The sequence below is a fragment of the Ambystoma mexicanum genome, chromosome 14 (assembly GCF_040938575.1).
Source record: "Ambystoma mexicanum isolate Mex_15411 chromosome 14, UKY_AmexF1_1, whole genome shotgun sequence".
Taxonomy (NCBI): Eukaryota; Metazoa; Chordata; class Amphibia; order Caudata; family Ambystomatidae; genus Ambystoma; species Ambystoma mexicanum.
Window position 1 is genome coordinate 535555656 of NC_090940.1, and position 20038 is coordinate 535575693.

The 20038-nt window shown below is 47.5% G+C and overlaps 1 protein-coding gene across 3 annotated transcripts in view; it reads right to left on the reverse strand.

The window, feature by feature from the left end:
* Nucleotides 1-20038, reverse strand: part of SLC25A47 (solute carrier family 25 member 47) — a 305790-nt gene that overhangs the window by 57691 nt on the left and 228061 nt on the right. For all 3 annotated transcript variants that reach the window (XM_069637780.1, XM_069637781.1, XM_069637779.1), the window contains exons 3-5: nucleotides 8492-8535; nucleotides 8337-8408; nucleotides 8051-8233 (exon numbers count right to left, since the gene is read on the reverse strand). In XM_069637780.1, coding sequence (XP_069493881.1) covers nucleotides 8051-8233; nucleotides 8337-8408; nucleotides 8492-8535 — 299 coding nt within the window. The remainder of the gene's footprint in view (nucleotides 1-8050; nucleotides 8234-8336; nucleotides 8409-8491; nucleotides 8536-20038) is intronic.

The following is a 20038-nucleotide window of genomic DNA, read 5'->3' on the forward strand; positions in this document are numbered from 1 at the left end:
GCAAGGGAACGTAGATTTCCTCTCCCGTTTTCCGGTAGGAGATGAGGAATCCAGCGGCATTAGGGGAAGGGAATGTGACGAATGCCCAAATGTCGTCACTTCTTCCCTAGGGGGAACCCCTTTCCATGAGCCCAGGGATATGAGGCTGCAGCCTGATAGTCCCCCTGGAGGTGGTACTCAGAGGTGGATCTAATGGAGATGGAAGCCCCTTGTGGGATTTGTGATGGCCTGGGGAGAACATGGTATCCCAAAAGCCCACCTAACCCTGACACACCTTCCTACCCAAGTCCTACCAATCTTTTCATTAGTGTTCCTATATGTGGAAGAGTGTAGACTCCTCAAGGAACATGTACCCTTAAGTACTGAGATGAGGGATAGACCAGTTGACTCCCAGGAAGACCACAATCTGTACTGGGATAACGAAGTGCAAAAGCATGGAGAGAGCTCTTACAAGAACTTGAAGGAACTGTCTATTTTCTCTCGAAACCTGTTTGGGCAAAACTCATTCAAAACTGAAGAGGGAAACCAGGAAGAGGAAATAAACCCTCCCTGGAGGTACTGCGAGATGGGAAGCAGACCAGAGAGGAGACCAAAGGAAGTCCTTGCTGGGGACGCTGCCCTATCCGGTCTGCCGTGGAGACTGACCAGAGCCACGGAGATGCAGTCGGCCAGCCACACGAAGCAGCTTGATCGCGCGGTTGACAGAAGACATGCAGCCTCCAAGGGCCCAAACGCTGCGGAGCCACCGCAGCGCACCAAAAAGCAGTAGGGGCTGCAAAAGGCCTGCAAGGAAACTGTCAAGTATCGGCAGAAATCATCAGTGTTAGGACGCCGTAATTATCCGGCTTCCACGGCTTCCACGAGACCTAATACTTGTGGTTCTCGTATTTGCCGACGAACTGTGGTTACGGTCCCTTTAAGACCTCGTCTGCCGGGAGCTTGGAAGTTGGCATGGAGACGATGGCTTCCTCTCACGTCTTTCACTTTTCCCCGTACACGTTGAAAGACGTATAGTGATCATGTGACTATTATTTAAGCCACGCCTGTGCGTTTTGCCGGCGCTTCTGAATCTTGTATTCTAGCGGCTTGCTTTCTCTCGTATCCAGGTTCTTGTCCCTTTTGCCTTGTTTTCCTGTTTCTCGACCTCGGCCTGCCTCCGGACCCGACTTGCTTACTCCTTTGTACTTTTGCTGCCAGTCCTGTTCATCGACCTCGGATCGTCCACGGACCTGCATTGCTTACTCCTTTGTACTTTTGCTGCCAGCCCTGCTCATCGACCTCGGATCGTCCACGGACCTGCATTGCTTACTCCTTTGTACTTTTGCTGCCAGCCCTGCTCTTCGACCTCGGACCGTCCACGGACCTGCCCTGCTACTCATTTGTACTGTCTCCCGCTTACCGTTTTTTCTCCTGCATTGGAACTCTGCACCATTGGTACACGGACTAGAGACTGCCTTTAATGTACCTTTAGGCGTCCTCGTGCCGTCGGGTTAGATTTTGCTCTTTGGACATTCAGCTTGGATATTCACCCTGCTTCTTGCTTTGCCTTCATTTCTGGATTGATTTCCTGGTCCTTTCATTTTGGGTTTGCCACTACCTTACTTCTTATTCCTTCCTGGGGATATTCGGAGATTCAGAGATTCTGAAGAACCGCACAGGTTAGTGGTTGGTTTCTATTTTGATGTCTGCATTTTTGGCATAGAGTCGCATCAGTGTGATTATTGCTCTTATTGCAGCTGTCTGGGGGTCTTGCCTGTACACCTTGAGAAGACATCCCGTTCCAGTATCCTGTTCCATGCGGTTCTGGATTCTTCATTGGCATTCCATCTTTCCGCCAATCAATTGTTCTGGTTGTTCATTGTACTGACTAGTTCGGTAGATTGGCCAGAGGAGAAGAATTCCTCGGCTACACTACGAGGGCAAGAGCGCTACTGACAGAAACAGAGGAGTGCCTGCCACCGACCGAAGAACACCGCACCTTTCAGTTACCTGGGTTGCCAGGACGGTTGGAGTGCCTCCAGAAGGACTGACAAGTGTCTGAACAGGGATCCGGGACCTGCACCCTTTTATGAAGAATAACCCAAGTCATCTTCATAGTTACAGGATCTGGCAGGATAGTGAAACAGGTCTGCAGCATCAAAAGGGGAGAATCCCACAGATCTGGGACTGCACTCCTTTATGAAGATCAACATAAGTCATCTTCATAGACACAGTACCTGGTATGATAGTGAACCAGGACTACTGCACAAAGACAAGAGGAATACATGTGTCTGGGGCCCGCACCCATACATTTGAGAGCTCATGTAAACTGAGAACTTTTTGAAATGCAAAGCAAACCAGGGGAAGGGAGGCATCCCCCTGAAAAGGTTGAATTGTGAAAAACAAAAAGGAAAAGCAAGGCAGGGTAAGGGAGGCATTCCCTCTGGCAGTGTGCTCTGCATACTAAAGTCTAAGATGGGACTGGGAGAAGGGAGTCATCCCTCCGAGCCCTTGTGCACTGTGAAGCCAACAGACCTCAGGAGAAGGAAGCAATACCTACTGGCATTTTCTGAGGATTGTGTATTGTGAAGCCAATCAGAAAGAAAGCACAGGGAAGGGAGTCATTCACCTGGCACTGTGAGAACATTGAGAATAAAATACCTGGAGAAGGGAAGCATTCTCCAGAACCCCAAATAGTGAAGATTGGGGACTGTGAAGCTAATAAGGAAGAGGACCCTCAGAAGGGAGTCACCCCCGTAACATTGTTGAGACATTGAGAATCAAAAACCTGGAGAAGGGAGGCATTCTTCAGCCACCCAATAGTGAATCAAAACTATGGTCATTAAGGAATGATGTTTGAGTTGGACATTTTTCTTTTGAATTGGATCTGAAACCTTAGAGCACCACAAGCTGTAACTTTGTTTCTTTTCCTCAAAAGAAAGTGGGACCTGGAGAAGGATGTCATTCTCACATTCGAAATTCCCCTTAGGATTGGAACTGTGGCTCATTGTCCAGTAGAAGGGAGTCATTCTTCTGGGCCAAAAATATCCACTACCCTTTTCTTATTAGTTACAAGTATGAGGGAGAGAAGTAGGCATTTTGACACGACGGTGAACTTTTTTTACTCACTTGGACATTCTGACTGATTCTTTATTTATTTATTTTATTTATTGTTCGCTTGTTAGGCGCTCATACAGGAAATATATTCGGTTTCAAAGTGCCTGCAGGGCAGAAGGAGGGAACATGGGACAGCTGTACAATTAAATACACAAAATACAGAGGGGCTAGGGACAGACAAACCTACTACCTTGTGAGTATGCAGAACGTGCAAGTGCGGGAAGGAAGAGGGCACTGGGGTAGGTGATGTGGTGTCCGTGCACGAGGGTGAGCCGGAGATGAAGTGCAAGTTATAGTAAGTGCTATGCAGGCAGAAGCCGTGCTGTGTGGAAAGTGCGAATCTCCAGTGCGGAGGAGGGGGTGCCGAAGCAAGTGCTGAAGGAAGACAGATGCTGGGGAGATGGGGTGTGAATAGACAGAGGCCCAGAGGATGCATAAGGGTCCAAGACACCAATCACAGCAACTGTGGGATTAGCAGAGGAAGGAAGAGAAGGAGGAGAGTCGTGAGGTGTTTTCAGGAACTTCAGAAGGTCCTGCTCAAGATGCAGCGGGAGGGGGAGGCTGTTCCAGACAGGGGATCCAGCTGAGGAAAGCGAGCGGCCTCCTGCTCTCTGTTTAGCGAAATGCTATACACACAGAGAGTTGGTGCCAGAGGAGCGTAGAGGTCTAGAAGGAGAGTATTTGTTAACAGAGAGTTGCAGATAGAGTGGTCCCTGGCCCAGGACAGCAGCTATTCTGAACTTGACTCCCCAAGATCTTCTCAAGACTCGAGAATCTTCAAATCACTGACATCAAAGAAACTCTAAATCATGGTAGGTTGTCTCAATAAATCTTCTCTATAGACTAAACCATTTTCTCCCACCCCAAATCTGACAAGGGTTTAGCAGGACAGGTGGCGACAACTAATTCAACTTTCTCTAATACCACCCTGAACCTCTGCACCCAGACTGATGTCAAGTGGGATGACAGTCTCGAATGGTTTGAAGTGGCAGCTTATTGAACCGATGGTGCTAAACAATGCATGAAAAATAGAGAAAGAAAGGGGCACAATGAAATAACAGAAGCAGGACAGCTCCCCCGTTTCCCAGTGCAATCAAGAAAGACTCTTAAACATGGATATTCCAGCTACCGAAACATCAAACAATAAAGAATGTTTCTTGTAAAGCCCACCTCTCCAATAACTAAGATCTCCAAGACCGGGTTGACATCAGGGAAAATAAAAACGATAAACATAAGTTGACTAGTGTTTGTTGATGAATACCCCTAAACGCTTAGGAATTTAAAATAATATGGACAGCACAGGTCATTTGAAGGCTCAAAACAAAAATTAAATGTGAAAAATGGAGGCAGAGTTAGGAAAAGAGACAAAAGGTGAGGGGGTGCAGGGACCCTCATTAACTGGAAACATGAAAATAAAAGCTGCAAAAATGCATCTATTTAAAAATAAGTTCATCAGAAAATGTGAAGTTTGTCCAACTGAACAATAGAAGCCAATCTCACATTAAGCATAGACATAGTGAAACTATTGTTTCACTGTGGAAGACTTGTATTGTTTTTTTGTCTAGAGAAATGGAGCCCACTTTGTCAATTCCCCAAAGAAGGGGTGTCCATGTCTTGTCCAAAGTAGAGCTTTCTCTAAGATACCATTAGCTAAATTGGAGCCAGCTCCACGAGAATGCTGGCACAGCGTTAACACTCTGTTGTGTGCTGCCCATTTGTTCTGCTAACAGTAAGAATCAATTTTGCAACAAGGGTTTCATAGAGTGTCTTTTGAGTAGCATTGTTCCTTAGATAGGGAATTGGATCTGGATTTGGAATGCAATTAGGCAGTAATACCAAGTTTTTCACTGGCGGCAACTGTACACGTGAGATGCTGTCTATTTCAGGGGAAGATTCTAATTGGACAGTAAAGGAGATAGAAATTCCACCAATCAAGTTTTGGGATTGGCTTCAAATACCAAGTTGCCAGCTATTTTCTTAGAAAGTTGTTTGGGAGTCAAACCCCCTTGCTAAAAGAAAAGCTTAGCCTACTGTGCCGTCAAAAGTCAGTGTTTTACTGAAGACTGATTCCAAGGCAGGACCACCTGTATCCTGATCTATGCATTAGAGTAATTAGATCATTCTGAGTTGTAGGTCTGTCTTGTTTTCTGGAACTATGTTTCCTGGAAACCTCAAGATCAGTGCTCGATAGCTATCCCTACTGACCACGAGAGAAGGAGGAATACTCCAACACAACCCGAAATGTCACTAGATAATCGAGGAGCTCACGAAGCCCTGAGCCAGAGGCTTTACATTGCCTTTGATCATGTTCACACTAGAACAAGAGCTGTCTGGGACTTTGCCATTTGACAATATTGTCTAGGACGAAACCTATGAGCTGTCAAGACGATTTTAAGTTTTCAAGTCGGCTTCAACCCCATCAATCACTCAGCGATAATCACGTTTTCTTGGAAACTCCTGGCTTTTCCATTTCTTTCTACTAGGCCCTGGCTCAGACAATGTGGCATAATCTAGCCTGCTTCAGTCATCTGTGACCATCTGTGACCAGTGACTTCTCAAAGGAAATTTGACTCCACAATCCCTCATTGAAAGAACTTTTTTATTTTATTTGGTTGGCTGGTAAAATCAATCTTTCAAATACAGAAAACACATACAAGCACATAAACATTGAAAGAACACTTGAGTTGACTACTGGTAGGAAAAACAGGTTTTGGCCGTGCCTTACCCTTCCAGAGTTTTCACCACCTCATACCTTCCTTACCGCAGGTGCCGCTCAACTCAATGGTACTTGGGTACTATGGACATCCCATGTGGCTAATTCCCCCATTAAGCGAACAGAGGTTTAGGATTTCTTCTAAGTCTGAAGGCAACTTTTCTCAGTATACACCACGTTTGCCACAGTTCGGCCCTGTCTATTCACCTAGTTTATTTACAGCCTAGACTGGTGTTTAATCCAGACACTGTTAAAATGATTCATAGACACCCTCTGAATAAACCTTTTTCATATAGCCCCTTATTTAATGTCCCTTTGATCAGTTAGTTACATTATTTTCCGGCTTGCTCCTACTTTTACCTCCTGTAATGAATACATTTTTAATATTTGAAGAGTTACCACTGACTGGATCTTATATTATTGTATTTTGGGTGTTTTTGTTGTGCAATGGCTTCTTGCATACCCAAGCACCTCTTACAGTATTAATCACGTGTACTTGGTCAAACTGCTTAAACGGAAAGCCAAGCATAACTTTGAGAGTTACGCTTGCCCGGGGGCCGGGCGGATAGATAAGGGTCAACGCGCTCACCTTGGAAACAAGATGATGCTGAGCAACACAGGTTTGATCCCCGGGTACGTGCTTAGAAACCTATGAGTATTAAGCATGTTATAAATTACCAATTCCAATTACAATATGCTCTCCTTGATCTATTTATAGCTGGATAGGGATGTTGAGGCATAGCTAAAGTGTGTTAAGTGTCAGCCACCACTCAACTCTTACTCTGTCGATGACTTCTTAACAATCTGTTACACGCAACAACATCTCTTCTCAACAAATAAGCCATTCACATTGTTTTTCTTACCCTCCAAAGTCCAGCAATCAGAATGAACATGGGGTTGGTTGTCCTTTAAGTCCTGGCACTGTTGATCACATAACCCACAACATTCCATGTATGTCAAGGCAGTTCTTCACCTGTTTACTCCATTGTCATGAAAGTCCTCCACACAGAAAGACGCCCTTGTTTTTGCTTTTAGTGACTTCAATCAGCCTCCAGTCAGTAGATGATTTGCCATAACATTTGCATATCTTCTATTCGCTTACATGAGCCAACTGCGTTCCATACAACTCAAGAGAACTCCCTTTCACAAGTCATAATTGATTCACCACTGTTTCCACTGATATTATTACTATTATTGTTAGGGTATTTATTGAGTGCGGACCTAGCTTCAGGAATCAACAAAGCGTTTTAAAGGGGAGAACATGGTGAGGGACGATCGGGGTTGAAAGCTCATGATGGAAATGTTCAAAATGTTTTTAAAATAACCTTCAGTCTTTTCTCCCCTGAACATTTCCGACTTGACCTCAACCCCCCATCCCCACAATTACCTTGCGGTGGCACACTTCCCTGTGTGCCGCCGATTTGCTGTGTGCCTGCAACACCTCTTCCCTTTCACTTCTATGATCGGGAACCGGCGCCGCAGGGTCCTTTTCGGCTGCTGGGGACATACCCACAACTCCCACTCACAATATAGTGAGCAAGGAAGCAGTGGACACCCCCACAGCCCCTGCAGTCGAATGGGGGATTTCGGGCGTTTCGAATTTTTGAACAGCCGAAATGTGTCCAAATCTCCTATTTGGTCTTTTTTTCTCTGGCTTTTTGGGTGATTCCAGTGAGGGAAGCAGAGAAACAAGGTTGTGAGGACCTAACAACAGGGAAGGGCAGGTAATCTGTCAGCAAGGGATGAAGAAGCAACTAGGGGAGGAAACCGTGGAGATCAGATCACCCAGTCTCGTGTAGAGTGGGGAGTGGAGGGTGTGTGGACCCAGGTATTGGGGGGGAGCAATTCCTTGAAGAGGAGGGTCTCGAGCTGTTTCCTGAACTGTAGAAGCTCATATTGTCATACTTGCTGATACATACGTAGGTCACTTTTTATTAGAGCCTATATAATGGCAGGTATTGTAAAGTGTACCCCAGTATAGAGCCAATGTTATAAATATACTTGAAATAAGTTAAAAAAAATGCACATGAATTCAGAAATAGCATCTCCCTCATTCTATAACACCAAACAAAACTTAGTTCCACATGTGTCCCCCTACAAAGGTTAACTTACTACACATTTGATGGGACTAAGTCTAAAGCACTGAGGGTCATAGATATAAGCACAACATATGTTAGTTGAACTACTGGATTTTTGAGGTACTACTGTATCATGATTAATTTAATGTTGGTCTACACATACCTGTACAGCTCCAGCAGCATACCCGGACGCAAATATGTCCAGCTTTGATGGCTTAACTTCTAAGCTGCCATATCTCAGCTTGCATATATTGTGCAGACAATTTCTGTATGTGCCGAATAAGATGGAAGAACTGATGGAAACAGTGGAAACAGGCATGGACATTCCTTTGAAAAATCCTGGTATCTATGAACAAGGAATACATTCAAGTTATAGGTATATTGTGTTGGCTGTTTCGGAGTAATGTGTTTAGATAAGGTATCTAGTAAAAATCGTAATTGGAACAAACCTTTTCCATTTTGTACGTGGAATGAATACAGTGCCAAACGCCATTGTAACTACGCTGAGTCTGAATCCGCACCTGTGTTTAAAGCAAAATAATGAGGTGCTGAAGAAGACAAACTCCAGTGGAATTACAAAAGAGAAGTACGTAGAGAAGCATACCTTTATTGTGTCCAGAGGATATCCGACTACAACGCCAAAGGCACCTGAAACACACATGTAAGGCGGATGAATAAGTACATAAAACAATGAGGAATCAGACATTTGTACTGTGTGCAAATGTAAAGATACCTTTCTTTGCAATTCAGGAAGTTGACAACATTATTTATCCGTGAACATTGGTAAATTTGCAACCCAAGTGTATGGGCAGATCTTTTTAGAAAGATAGTGATTTACATTTATGGGTGAATTCAGTCAATCGATTAACTAACTGTTCCTTTGGCCACAGCCATTGCGCACATACAAATCCATAAAACAAAATACATGAACAAATCTCTTTGAGCCTGCAGACAGAAAATACCTGAAGTTGATAAAACAAGACAACATATCAAGCATTATGCTAACTGAAGGATGTAGTGCTAGCAAGCAATAAGGATTGGAAAAGGGAGCAAGAAAGAATGAGAGAGGACTATAAACAGGACCATACTCTGCACTTAAAGGAGTGCCGCGTTTTACACAGGTGGATGACCATATTCATCAGCTGTTCTGGCTTTGCTGTTTCATTGGTTACATGAGCATTGCTTCATTTGTGGGAGTTATGAGAAACATGACGGTGTCTCACCCGCTAGTCCCCGGGAATCTGTCATCCAGGTGGCCAGGACACGGCCATTGCTTTTGGATTCAGTTCTTGGGGGTGGATGAGTGCGGGAGGATCACCTGGATGAGGGGTCTTCGGGGAGTGGGACACGGACGGTGAGACGCGGTATCCCCTTCACTGTAACACCTTTTCCCCATCCTACTTAGGAACTCGTCCCCCCCCCTTTCCCAACACAAACACTTTCTCATGGACAGCTCACTGTGAGAGAAAACGGACTACCACCGAGCCCTATACCTGACATGTCCCACCACAATGGTCAGGCAGAGTCAGGCAATTACTGATCATTACACACACACCTGACTTCCATCAAACTTCCCCACACGGATAAAAGGCGCAGCACGAAAGCAACATCTGAGTAAGGCAAAGCACATGAGGAAGCAGCAGTTCCAATATGGCAGTTTAATACGAGGAGAAAGACGGCAAAACCAGAGAGGGTTGCAAGGAGGGAAGTGCCCTTGACCTTTTCATAGAAGAACCATTACTTTCCCAATCCTTCGACAATAAGAAACATACGACCTGGAATTAAAGTTGAAAGAGCCTGCATTGTGTGTCGGAGGTACCCGCGGCTCTCCTGTGTCGATAAGCAAGACAGGGAGGAGCGTTTGCCGCTGTGGTACTGTCCTTGGCTCCTACAACAACGCAACACCACTAAAGTCAGCACAGCCGGTGAGTCAGAGAGACTGATAGCAGACCGGTCTGTGTTAGAACCAAGGTTGCATCTTTCTCTTTCCCCATCATCTATCCGGACAAGTGAACAATGTTCTGTCTTCCGGCTGGGTTTGCGCTACACCGGACCACTTAATTCACCCGATAATGGATATCAATCAGCCCCAAAACCTTTGCCGTCCGGTAGCTGAGAAGACACTTCCCACTGACGTGGCTCCAGAGCACGTGGATGGTGGCATTGGTTGTCTTTCCATTACGTTAGAGCAGCCTCTGAAACTATGCCAGCGATGGTAGTGGTGTGTTGGCTCCCCACTGGAAGATATGACTGGGTCAACTCTCTCAAGGCACCGTTTGTAAAAAATCCTGCTCTCCCATTATGTTGACGGTGGCGCCTGTGTCTATCAGGAAGCAGTTGTTGTAAAAACCTTTATTCAGCATAATCCGTTTCAGTTGAAAAAAGGAATAAAAGAAATTAAATAAATAAAACCACAATATACAGTATAAGATGTTGAACATTGGGTTCTAAAATCACGTTAAAAGAGGTAATTCCATTATAAAATTAACATAATACGTCGATACCAATTCACGAGAGGACACTAAAATGTTCAGACTACCTCAATTCCCCTTGCATGTCCATACTTTATCTTGGATGAGCTTCATGCGATGATCAAGATCTTCGGCCATTAGAGAAAAGAGCCTTATCTCTTCTTAGCTAGGCTCTGTGGGTACATTTGCAGACAAAATAGGCCACACTCAAGTCTGAGGAATGCTTTCCCAGCCGTATAGCATTCCCGGATGTGAGAACACAATGTAATCGGAAGAGAGGTTTAAAATACTTTGCTCTAAGATCTTTTAAATTTTCACACAGTAATAAAAGAATTGACCATTGTTTCCACACCCTTATCACAGAGCGGGCACACAGAATTTTCTGTCCCAACACAGTTTTTAGTAAGGTCAAGTACTGGTAAAGTACCAAAGCCTAATTGTATATACAGTGCATGTGCATATGGCGGATTAAGTATATCCAGATCATTTTCAAAACCATGGGTCTATTTTAGGTTCAGATACAACAGACCCATCTCCAAGGCTATTGTAACTGTCACAGCCCTCATTGCCATATACCTCTGAAAGGCTTCTTTCACCCTAGCCTTTTGCACTGTATGCATTTGGCAAGGATTTTGTCAATAAATAGAAAGACCCAGCAGGGATAGCCATCCATGAACATGGGCCAGCCATGAGATCTTTTGCCAGCCCCCCAGGGATAGCACATGGTTCAGAATCTCACAGTATTTCTCTAAGTGCTGGTTACCCCACACCTTGGCCCAGTACATTACAGGCCTAATTTCAATTTCCTTGTCTATCGGTGGAAGATCACACTCAATCACGTTGGACTTCTTGGGGTACTTTGAGGGAGCAAGAGAATAGCCTTCAAAAATGTGTTTTCGGTCGTTCTTAGTGATGATGAATCGACATTACCCCATATTTCGGCCCAATACATGCCGACGCCTTCGCTTGGGACTGGTAGAGGTTAAGTGCCAGTCCGGCAGCCCCCTGCCATGTCTAACATGGAAGGCCTTTACCGCCCCACTTGTTTTCTGAAGCACTATGTTGGCCTTGATTACCTGGTTTCCCCAAAGCCCCCCAATTGAGAACCTGATTCCCAGGAAATCGTACCAGTCCAATTTAGCGGTTTTACCTTCGCCTTTTTTTAATAAAATGACCATTGCCTTAGTTGTTTTTATGGTGTTGATCTCTAGCTCCAACTTGTCGCATTCATTTTGAAAAGCAGCCAAGGGGCCTCATTACACGTTGTGCGGTAAAAATCTCAAATTACCGGCATGGCGCTCTTAACGTGTCTGCCCTCGCAAGAGGGCGATAATAGAGTACCATTACGAGTACGCGGACACGAGCATAGCGCCATGCCGGTAATGACCCTACCGCCATGCCGCTAAAGACCCCAAAAAGTCACTTACCGCCCTCGACGAAAGTGCAGATAGCACCTCTGCCCTCACGCTGCATGCAAATAGCGGTCACCGCTATTAGCGGTGACCGTTAAATTGCGGAACCGGAAATAGCGTCATCGCACAGGAACAGAAAGAGCACGGCGGCCATCTTTAAAAACACAATCCATTGCCATCCACTGCCCCCTGGACCTGTTTGGAGTAGGTTGCTGTTGCAAAACCTCCAGGACACCTTCAACATGCCCAAGGCATTTAAAAAAAGCACTGACAGGCAGCGCAAAGAAAAATTCACCTCGGAGGAGTTGAACATGTTGACCCAGACCCTGGCTGACAATGCTGAGGTTGTCTTTGCCAACGACATGCGGCGGCCGACACTACTGAAAAAAAAGGCCATCTGGGAAGAAGTTGCGATTAAAGTCAGTGCAGTGGGCACCAGCACCCGCACGGTGCGTGAGTGCAGGAAAAGGTGGGACGACCTCAGACTGCGGGTGAGGGGCATCCTTTCCGAAAACCACCGAATAGCCACTGCAGGTGGAGCCGGTTCACCCATCAGACTAAAGGAATGGGAGGAGACCTGTGCAAACCTAATCGCAGTGGAATCCATTGAGGGAGTAGGCACTATGGAGCTAGGCGTGGGAACCACTTCGGATGGAGGTGAGTGTACACATGACAGGATGCTATGTGAATGTACTGTTCCCCCCAAATGTGAGCCCAGAATCCTCTCATGCATGGACACACATGCATCCATCCCTGCCCATGGCAGTGTCAGACCCAAACACACACACATGCACACATCACCATAGACAAGTGCCAAACACAACCATGCATGGATGAGGCACTGAACTGACACATCACCTGCATCCACAACTATTAAGTCCCAATGGCCATAACTGCATTATTGATGTATCCTGCATGAAGTACATAGAAACGTAACCAATGCCATCCCCCTTCTTGTCCCTGACAGGCACACATACAGATGGTGAGGATGCTGCAAATGCATCCCAGGCAATGCCCACAAGTAAGAGACCAAGGGCACAGGACTCTGAGGACACCCCACGACATCTAGGGGAAAGGGGGGAAGGTGCCACATGATGAGTGTGAAGCTTCGGAGGAGTGCCACTGCCAGGATTGAAGTAGCCACACCACTAACTAGAGCCCCACCACCGCAGGTGAACCCACAACCACCAATACCAGCCACCGAGGGCCCACCATCAGCTGCGCCAAGCTCCGCAGAAGAGGCAGCCGCCACTGCCCCCCTATCTGACCTTGAGAACACAACAGTTGGCACAATGCAGATGCACACCCCAAGCCCCCCTACAACCCCTGAGCCAGCACCATTCCAGACACCTGGGTCTGATGTCACTGGTGAGGACAACATTACAGCCATAATGTCCCCCATGGTGGCTTCACCTGCTGTCATGGATGCATCTGAGGGCACAGAAGCCACTACACCATCACCCAGCACTGCCCTCGAGCTGGCCACCATCCGGCAGCGTCAACAGGAACTTACTGTGCTGGTTGGCCAGCATGTTGAGGAGGCTGCCCATCTCAGGGAGGATATTGTGGAGACGGCAAGGCACTCCAGTGAGAGGATGGAGGCCTGTACTGACAGGCTTTGCGAGGAGATAGCTAGGCTTAGGGAGGTCCTCACTCGAATAGCTGACACAATGGACCGCCACTTCACACCACCAGGACAGTCTGCCACATCGTCATCCGCCGGTTCAACGCAGACAAGCCCCCTCCGCCGCTCAACACGCACCACCAGGCGCATGTCTGCCCATCCTCCAAATGCTGCTGCAGATAATGGCCAATAGGGGGTTTATGGCGATTCTTATGCGTGCATGGGCCAACGCAAACATGGCAGACACATGAGGAACTGTTGTGGGCTGTGGGTGGAAGGGTGTTATGGGTCTGTTGTGGGGGGTGGAAGGGTGTTATGGGTCTGTTGTGGGGGGGTGGAAGGGTGTTATGGGTCTGTTGTGGGGGGGTGGAAGGGTGTTATGGGTCTGTTGTGGGGGGGTGGAAGGGTGTTATGGGTCTGTTGTGGGGGGTGGTTGGAAGGGTGGTGGGATGTTTGGGGACATGCACTTTTTCATCTTTCTGTTACTTAATACACTGGTGTCTGATCAAAACACAGGCTTGGACATCTTCATTGTGTATGAGTACTTTATTGGCGACAGGGTCCATTGCGTGCTTCTAAACATACACCAGTGCATTACTACACATATCCATGTGACAGTACCAAAACATGTTCCTTAGAATATTTGGTTGATCAGATGCTGTCTCACAGCACGTCCCTCCTGCCCATCCCCTCTTGCAAGACCTGCATCCCCTTCACCTCCGTCCTCATCACCATCATCATCCTCACAGGTGCTTCTATTTCAACGTCAGGGGGCAGTGGCACATTCCGTCTGATACACATATTGTGAAGCATGACATATGCCATGGTGATCTTGGCCATCTTCTCATGGCCATACAGGAGAGCGCCACCAGACCTGCTAATGCACCTAAACCGTGACTTCAAAAGGCCAAAAGTCTACTCGATCACGATGCGGGTACGGGTATGTGCACGATTGTATTCCTCTTCGTGCCTGTTCTGTGGGTTCCGTACAGGTGTGAGGAGCCAGCTCTTCAGGGGATAGCCTGCATCACCTGTCTGGGGGAACGAATGGGGTCCTGTTACTGTTCACCTCAAGAGCGGCCTGTTCATATCACACAAATTGACATTGCATTGTGATTCAAGTACACAGTCAACAGCATACATGCAGATGGTCTGTGTGACAGCAATGTGCAAGTGTGAGCTCGACTCTGCAAGTAGACATGCCCCATTGATGCCTTCAACAGTAATTGACATGTGCTGGGTGAGGCGAGGTCGTAGGTGTCCCTGGGCCCAGGCAGATTTGGTTCCTCACTGCTGTTGTACTGCCAATCCAACATAGATGTTGCCATGCAGTGAGGCATCACTTCAGTGGTGGTAAAGGTGTGTGGTGAAATGCTATGTCTATGGCTAGGGCTGATCCCTTTGCATGCATCATAGGGCACATTGCATTATAGATGTTGTGCTGGACTGATTCCGGATGACTATCCTGATGGCACGTATGAAATCTGTGTATTTTGTGGCGTGGAATGTTGTGCAATGTTTATGTGGATGGGTGTTTGATGTTACTAGACCTGAAATGGCATCTGTGTTGTGTGGCTCATACTTGCATGTCAGTTCAACTCAAGTATGTTACGGCCTTCCCAGATGGACATTGGCGTACATCTGTATGTGCATTTTGCAGACAAACAACAAGCTACACCCAGTTGGAGCATGTCTCTCCCCCCCATCACACCCAGTTGGAGCATGTATCTCCCCCCCATCACACCCAGTTGGAGCATGTCTCTCCCCCCCCATCACACCCAGTTGGAGCATGTCTCCCCCCCCATCACACCCAGTTGGAACATGTCTCTCCCCCCCCATCACACCCAGTTGGAGCATGTCTCGCCCCCCATCACACCCAGTTGGAACATGTCTCTCCCCCCCCCCCATCACACCCAGTTGGAGCATGTATCTCTCCCCCACAAACACACTGCCATGTGCTTGCTCTGCTACTCACCAAGTAGCCACGAACGTTGTGCGGTTTGTCACTCCATGAAGCGTGGGATAGTTGAGTTCCGCAGGACCATGGAATCATGGGTTGATCCGGGAAATCGGCCACAGCAATGTGTGATTATCTTGTTGGCATCACATACCATTTGGACATTGATGGAGTGGAATTGCTTCCTGTTTCGGGAGACCACTTCATTGCGATGTGGGACCACCAATTCCACATGTGTACAGTCGATGGCCCCAATGCAACTTGGGATGCCTGCCAGTAAATAGAAGCCAACTTTGGTGTTTGCAATATCCTGGGCAGACCGTGGCATGTATATGTGTTCAGGTGCATGCTTCAGGAGGGCATCGAGTACCTGATTCAGCGTGCGTGAAAATACTGGTTGGGAGATGCCATGCATCTGGCCCACTATATGCTGGTAGGTGCCTGTGGCCAGGAAGTGGAGCACAGTCACCACCTCGAGTAGAGGGGGGATGGCAGTTCTGATGTCTATGAGGCTCACAATGTCGTTGTGTATCGTGTACACGATGCTGGTGATGGTATCCCGGTCCAGACGGTACAGGGTGTGTATCTGCTCAGGGGTTAGGTTAAATGGACTGGCTCTGATCCTGGGGATTGGTGGGTGCCTCTGTGGTATGATTAGGTGCCGTGGTGGTGCTTGCTGTGCCTGTCTTGCCCTCCTCCTCCTCCCCCTGCGTCTCCTTTGGGCTGCCTGTTGTTGTTGCAGCTGCGCTGCAATCATGTCCTCAAGCCCATGTAATGCTGCTAGTATTGGAACCATCTTGGTGTGGGAAGGGGTGTGTGAAGGAGTGTGGTGTGCTCCTTGAGCTGCCACTGTCTCCATTGCCTCCACCTGTGCTGATTGTGTCCACCTGTGGCAGGTGGGACACTGCTCAGTTCTCTCAACGTGTGGTTCACGATGCCGGTATTTGCGCCATGGCGGTAAGGGGTTTTGGAGGCTTTACCAAGCCGCTATTGGCATGTCCGCTCGCGTTGTGATGCTGTGCTAATAGCGGCATGGCGTAATTTACGGGATGGTGGGCCGCGCGCACGCGGACTGCCCGCTATTAGTGGCACCGTACTTAGCGGTGCCGCTAATAGCGGTGAGCCGGGTCGTAATTCGCATGGGGATTTAACGTTGCCGGTATTCCATTACCGGTAACGTTAAATCCATACCGCCTACCGTGTAATGAGGCCCAAGGTCCGCTGCAGTCCCATCTGGGATATGGACATCAGGACTGCGTCATCCGCGAAGAAGAGAACCGAGATGCGTTCCCTCCCCATTCTCTGAGGGTTCGCCTTTTCCTCCAAGAGCCTCTGAATTAATATAGAGGCAAAATGGAATGGGGCAAGGACGCATCCCTGACGTACCCAGTGGCCACCTAAAACTGGCCTGTGACTTCACCCCCCCAGTTCCTATCATACGGCTGCCATGTTATGTCCATACAAGAGTTAGATAGGGTGTGACAATTCCTCTCTGATGTTTTTGGCCCGTAAGGCAACCCAAAGAGTATCTTTTGGCACACAGTCGAACGCGGCCTTTAGGTCCACAAAAACCCCATACAGGTTGGTTTTCAAGATCCTTAGATGCTTTTGGATGACTAAATGGAACCTAAAGCTCTGGTCAATTGTTAATGTTAAAGGTATTTGTACCGCGCACCATCACCAATGTAATTGATCCCCAGGCGCTCAGGCGGATCTGCATACAAGAAGGTGGGCGGGTGGTTAGTCGGCTGGAGAGGGAGTAGGAAAGTGAGAAGGAGGTGTCCTGTTGGCAGCTTCAGTTCGGTTTTCACTCTGCGTCGAGCTTGGGTGCGATTATCGGATTGATGTGAGACCTTGTGTGATGTTGGTGTGACTTATGGGTTGATTGTTTGTTGTGATGTGGTGAAGTGAGTGTTGTTTGCTATGCGAGAGGGTGGTTGTGTGGATGTTTGGGTAAGATAAGTATGCAGAAGTTTGAGATATTGGGTTAGTGGGTCATTTACAATCCCTGGTTCTCTTCTTGTCTATTCCTTGTCGATGATCCATTACTGCCTGTGATTACTTTGCAGGCCAAGTTATTATTAACATATCATCCTTCCGCTTCCATCTTGATCTCTCCTTGCTCGTTCTGTGGTATGATTCTAGCTTTCTATCCTTCAATTGCCTGTGTTTACTTTGCAGGCCAAGATATTATTGGTTTGTGGGTGAGATAATTATGCAGAGCTGTGAGCTAATGGGTTAGTAGGTTATTTACAAACCCTGTTTCCCCTCCTGTCTATTCCTTGTTGGTGATCCATTGCTGCCTTTGTTTAAATAGCAGGCCACAATATTATTGACATATCATCCTTCTCCTTCCGATCCTGATCCCTCCCTGCTCGTTTTTTGGTACGATTCTAGATTTTTATCTTTCAATTTCCTGAGTTTACTTTGGAGGCCAAGATATTAGTGACATATCATCAATTGTCAGCGCCTTCTTTAGGCGTTGTTTCCGGTATCCAGATGACACTGAGCCTTCTATGATGCGAAGGCGGCAGCCTCATCATCAGAGAAGTCTGAGAACTTGCAGCGAACCAGCTTCTGCCAAAGCCGTGTGATGAATTCCTCCACGGTCTCATGCGGGGATTGTTGACATTGATTGAAGACATATCTCTCATAGACCCTGGGTTGTATCACCAGATTTTTGTTCAGAGCTGTCAAGAGGTCATCATAGGTGGTTCTGTCCTCAGCCGGGATCGTCTTGATGAAGCCTTTAATTTCTTTCTCGGCAAAATTCATGAAAATGTCATTCAGCCCTGGCGAATTATTCACCCAAGCAGGCCCTGATGAAGTCGTCGAAGTCTTCAACCCATTCGGTCCATCATGGTCCCTTGTCTTGCTGTGGTTGTAGGTGGAACGGGCACGGCTTCCACAAAAAGGCCACGTTTGTTCTGCTTTGCTCTAGTACCCTTTGAACGTGAGCCTGGACCACCATGGTGGCTCTTTCTGAATTACGTAGCACCCTTGGCATGCACCTTCCCTTGTGGTGCAAATGTTCTTGTGTTTAATTGCCCTTGTTAGCGGACACAGGTGATTCCCTTCTTCCACTTGTAAACCTCCACTGAGCTGCCCCACGCTACAAACCAGCGTGCTGGTGGTGCCACAGAACTGGCCTTCTCTGGGTGTGCAACCCGGGCTTTGGTGGATGACTGCACCAGATCTTCTGGCATACGTCAGGCAGACACTGTATTCCACTATATGGTACCTTGGTCAGTCGATGCACTCAATGGCAGCACTCTTTCCACATCCTGCTAACTCCTGTAGCTTGTGCAACTAGTGGCTCAGGGAACGTTCAGATTATGCAGGGACATGTAGTCATTGCCTTGGAGAATGCTGTTCAGGACGCCACTCACTTTATTCAACCACGGTCTTCGGGGAGAGGTCTACCATCCTCTCACTGCTGTCTCTCCCCGTCTGTCCACATCTCCTCTGGGACGATTTTGAACCATTGTTCGTTTTGTCTGAACGACCCTCCACAGTTTGTGGTTGTAGCGAGTTTCTAGCTTTGACTTTGTGGGGTTTCAAAGCACCAGTAATTGGTCACCCACTTTGTGCTTGGATTCTGTAGCATTCCTTCTGATGCTAGTTCACCTGTTTACTGCTACCCTCGTGGCTTGTATGCGCTCGCTGCCGAGGTCATCCACACTCCTGTCGGGGTGATGTGCTATGGATGAGTTTACCATTGTCCCGTACATGAGTTCTGCAGGGGCACGTTTGTGGAGCTGTGAGGATTTACTGTGTAGTTCCGCAGGAACCGGTACAAGTCGACTCGCCACAGACTGTTTTGACCTCTGGAAATTTGTAAGACTTTATTGATTGTCCTCATGAATCTCTCCACATCTCTATTTGCTTGTGGCCACCTGGGTTTGATATGGTGGTATTGGATGTGTAGGTCGTCCATGTATTCCCTTATTTCCGTCCCTTGGAATGGTGGTCCATTGTCACTCTTAATTTAATTCAGCAGCCTGTGTGTGGCGAACATTTTGTCGAGTGCTGGGATCACGGTTTCTGCCGCTGTTGAGGGTATTATTTCCACGTGCGGGTATCGCGAATAGTCATCGATAGTCACCAGCAGGTAAGTCCCCTCCTGTACTGTGCAGAAATCAATGTTGATGGTTTCCCATCTTGATGATCCACGCTCCGCTGACCGGATTCGTTCCGGGTTGGTGGTGCTCCCGTTATTTGGCATGTGTGGCAGGCTGTGATGATCTCCTCCACTTTGGTGTCTATGTAGGGGAACCACACTCAGTGTCTTAATCTGGCTTTTGTTCTGACCATTCCTTGATGTCCCTCATGGGCAAGTGTTACACTCTTGTCTTGTATACTGGTGGGGATTACTATGTGTGTGCCCCTCAGGATTAATCCCTCGCTGGTGACGGACAGCTCTTGTTGTACTGTGAACATTCCAATGAGGAAGTCCTTGGCCGCTAGGCTTGCGGTTGTCTATGTGACAGAGGAATGATTTCCATTCTCCTGCAAATATTGTGTTTTTCACGATGTTGCAGCATGGGTCGTTCTGTGTAGCCTCCACGATGTCAGCGATGCTGACTGCCCTGGGCATCATGGTATGGAGTATCTAGCAGATATGTTCCTCTGTTTCTTCCGACTCATCCACTTAGCAGAGGGTTGCGGCTCCTGGGTGCCTGGATAG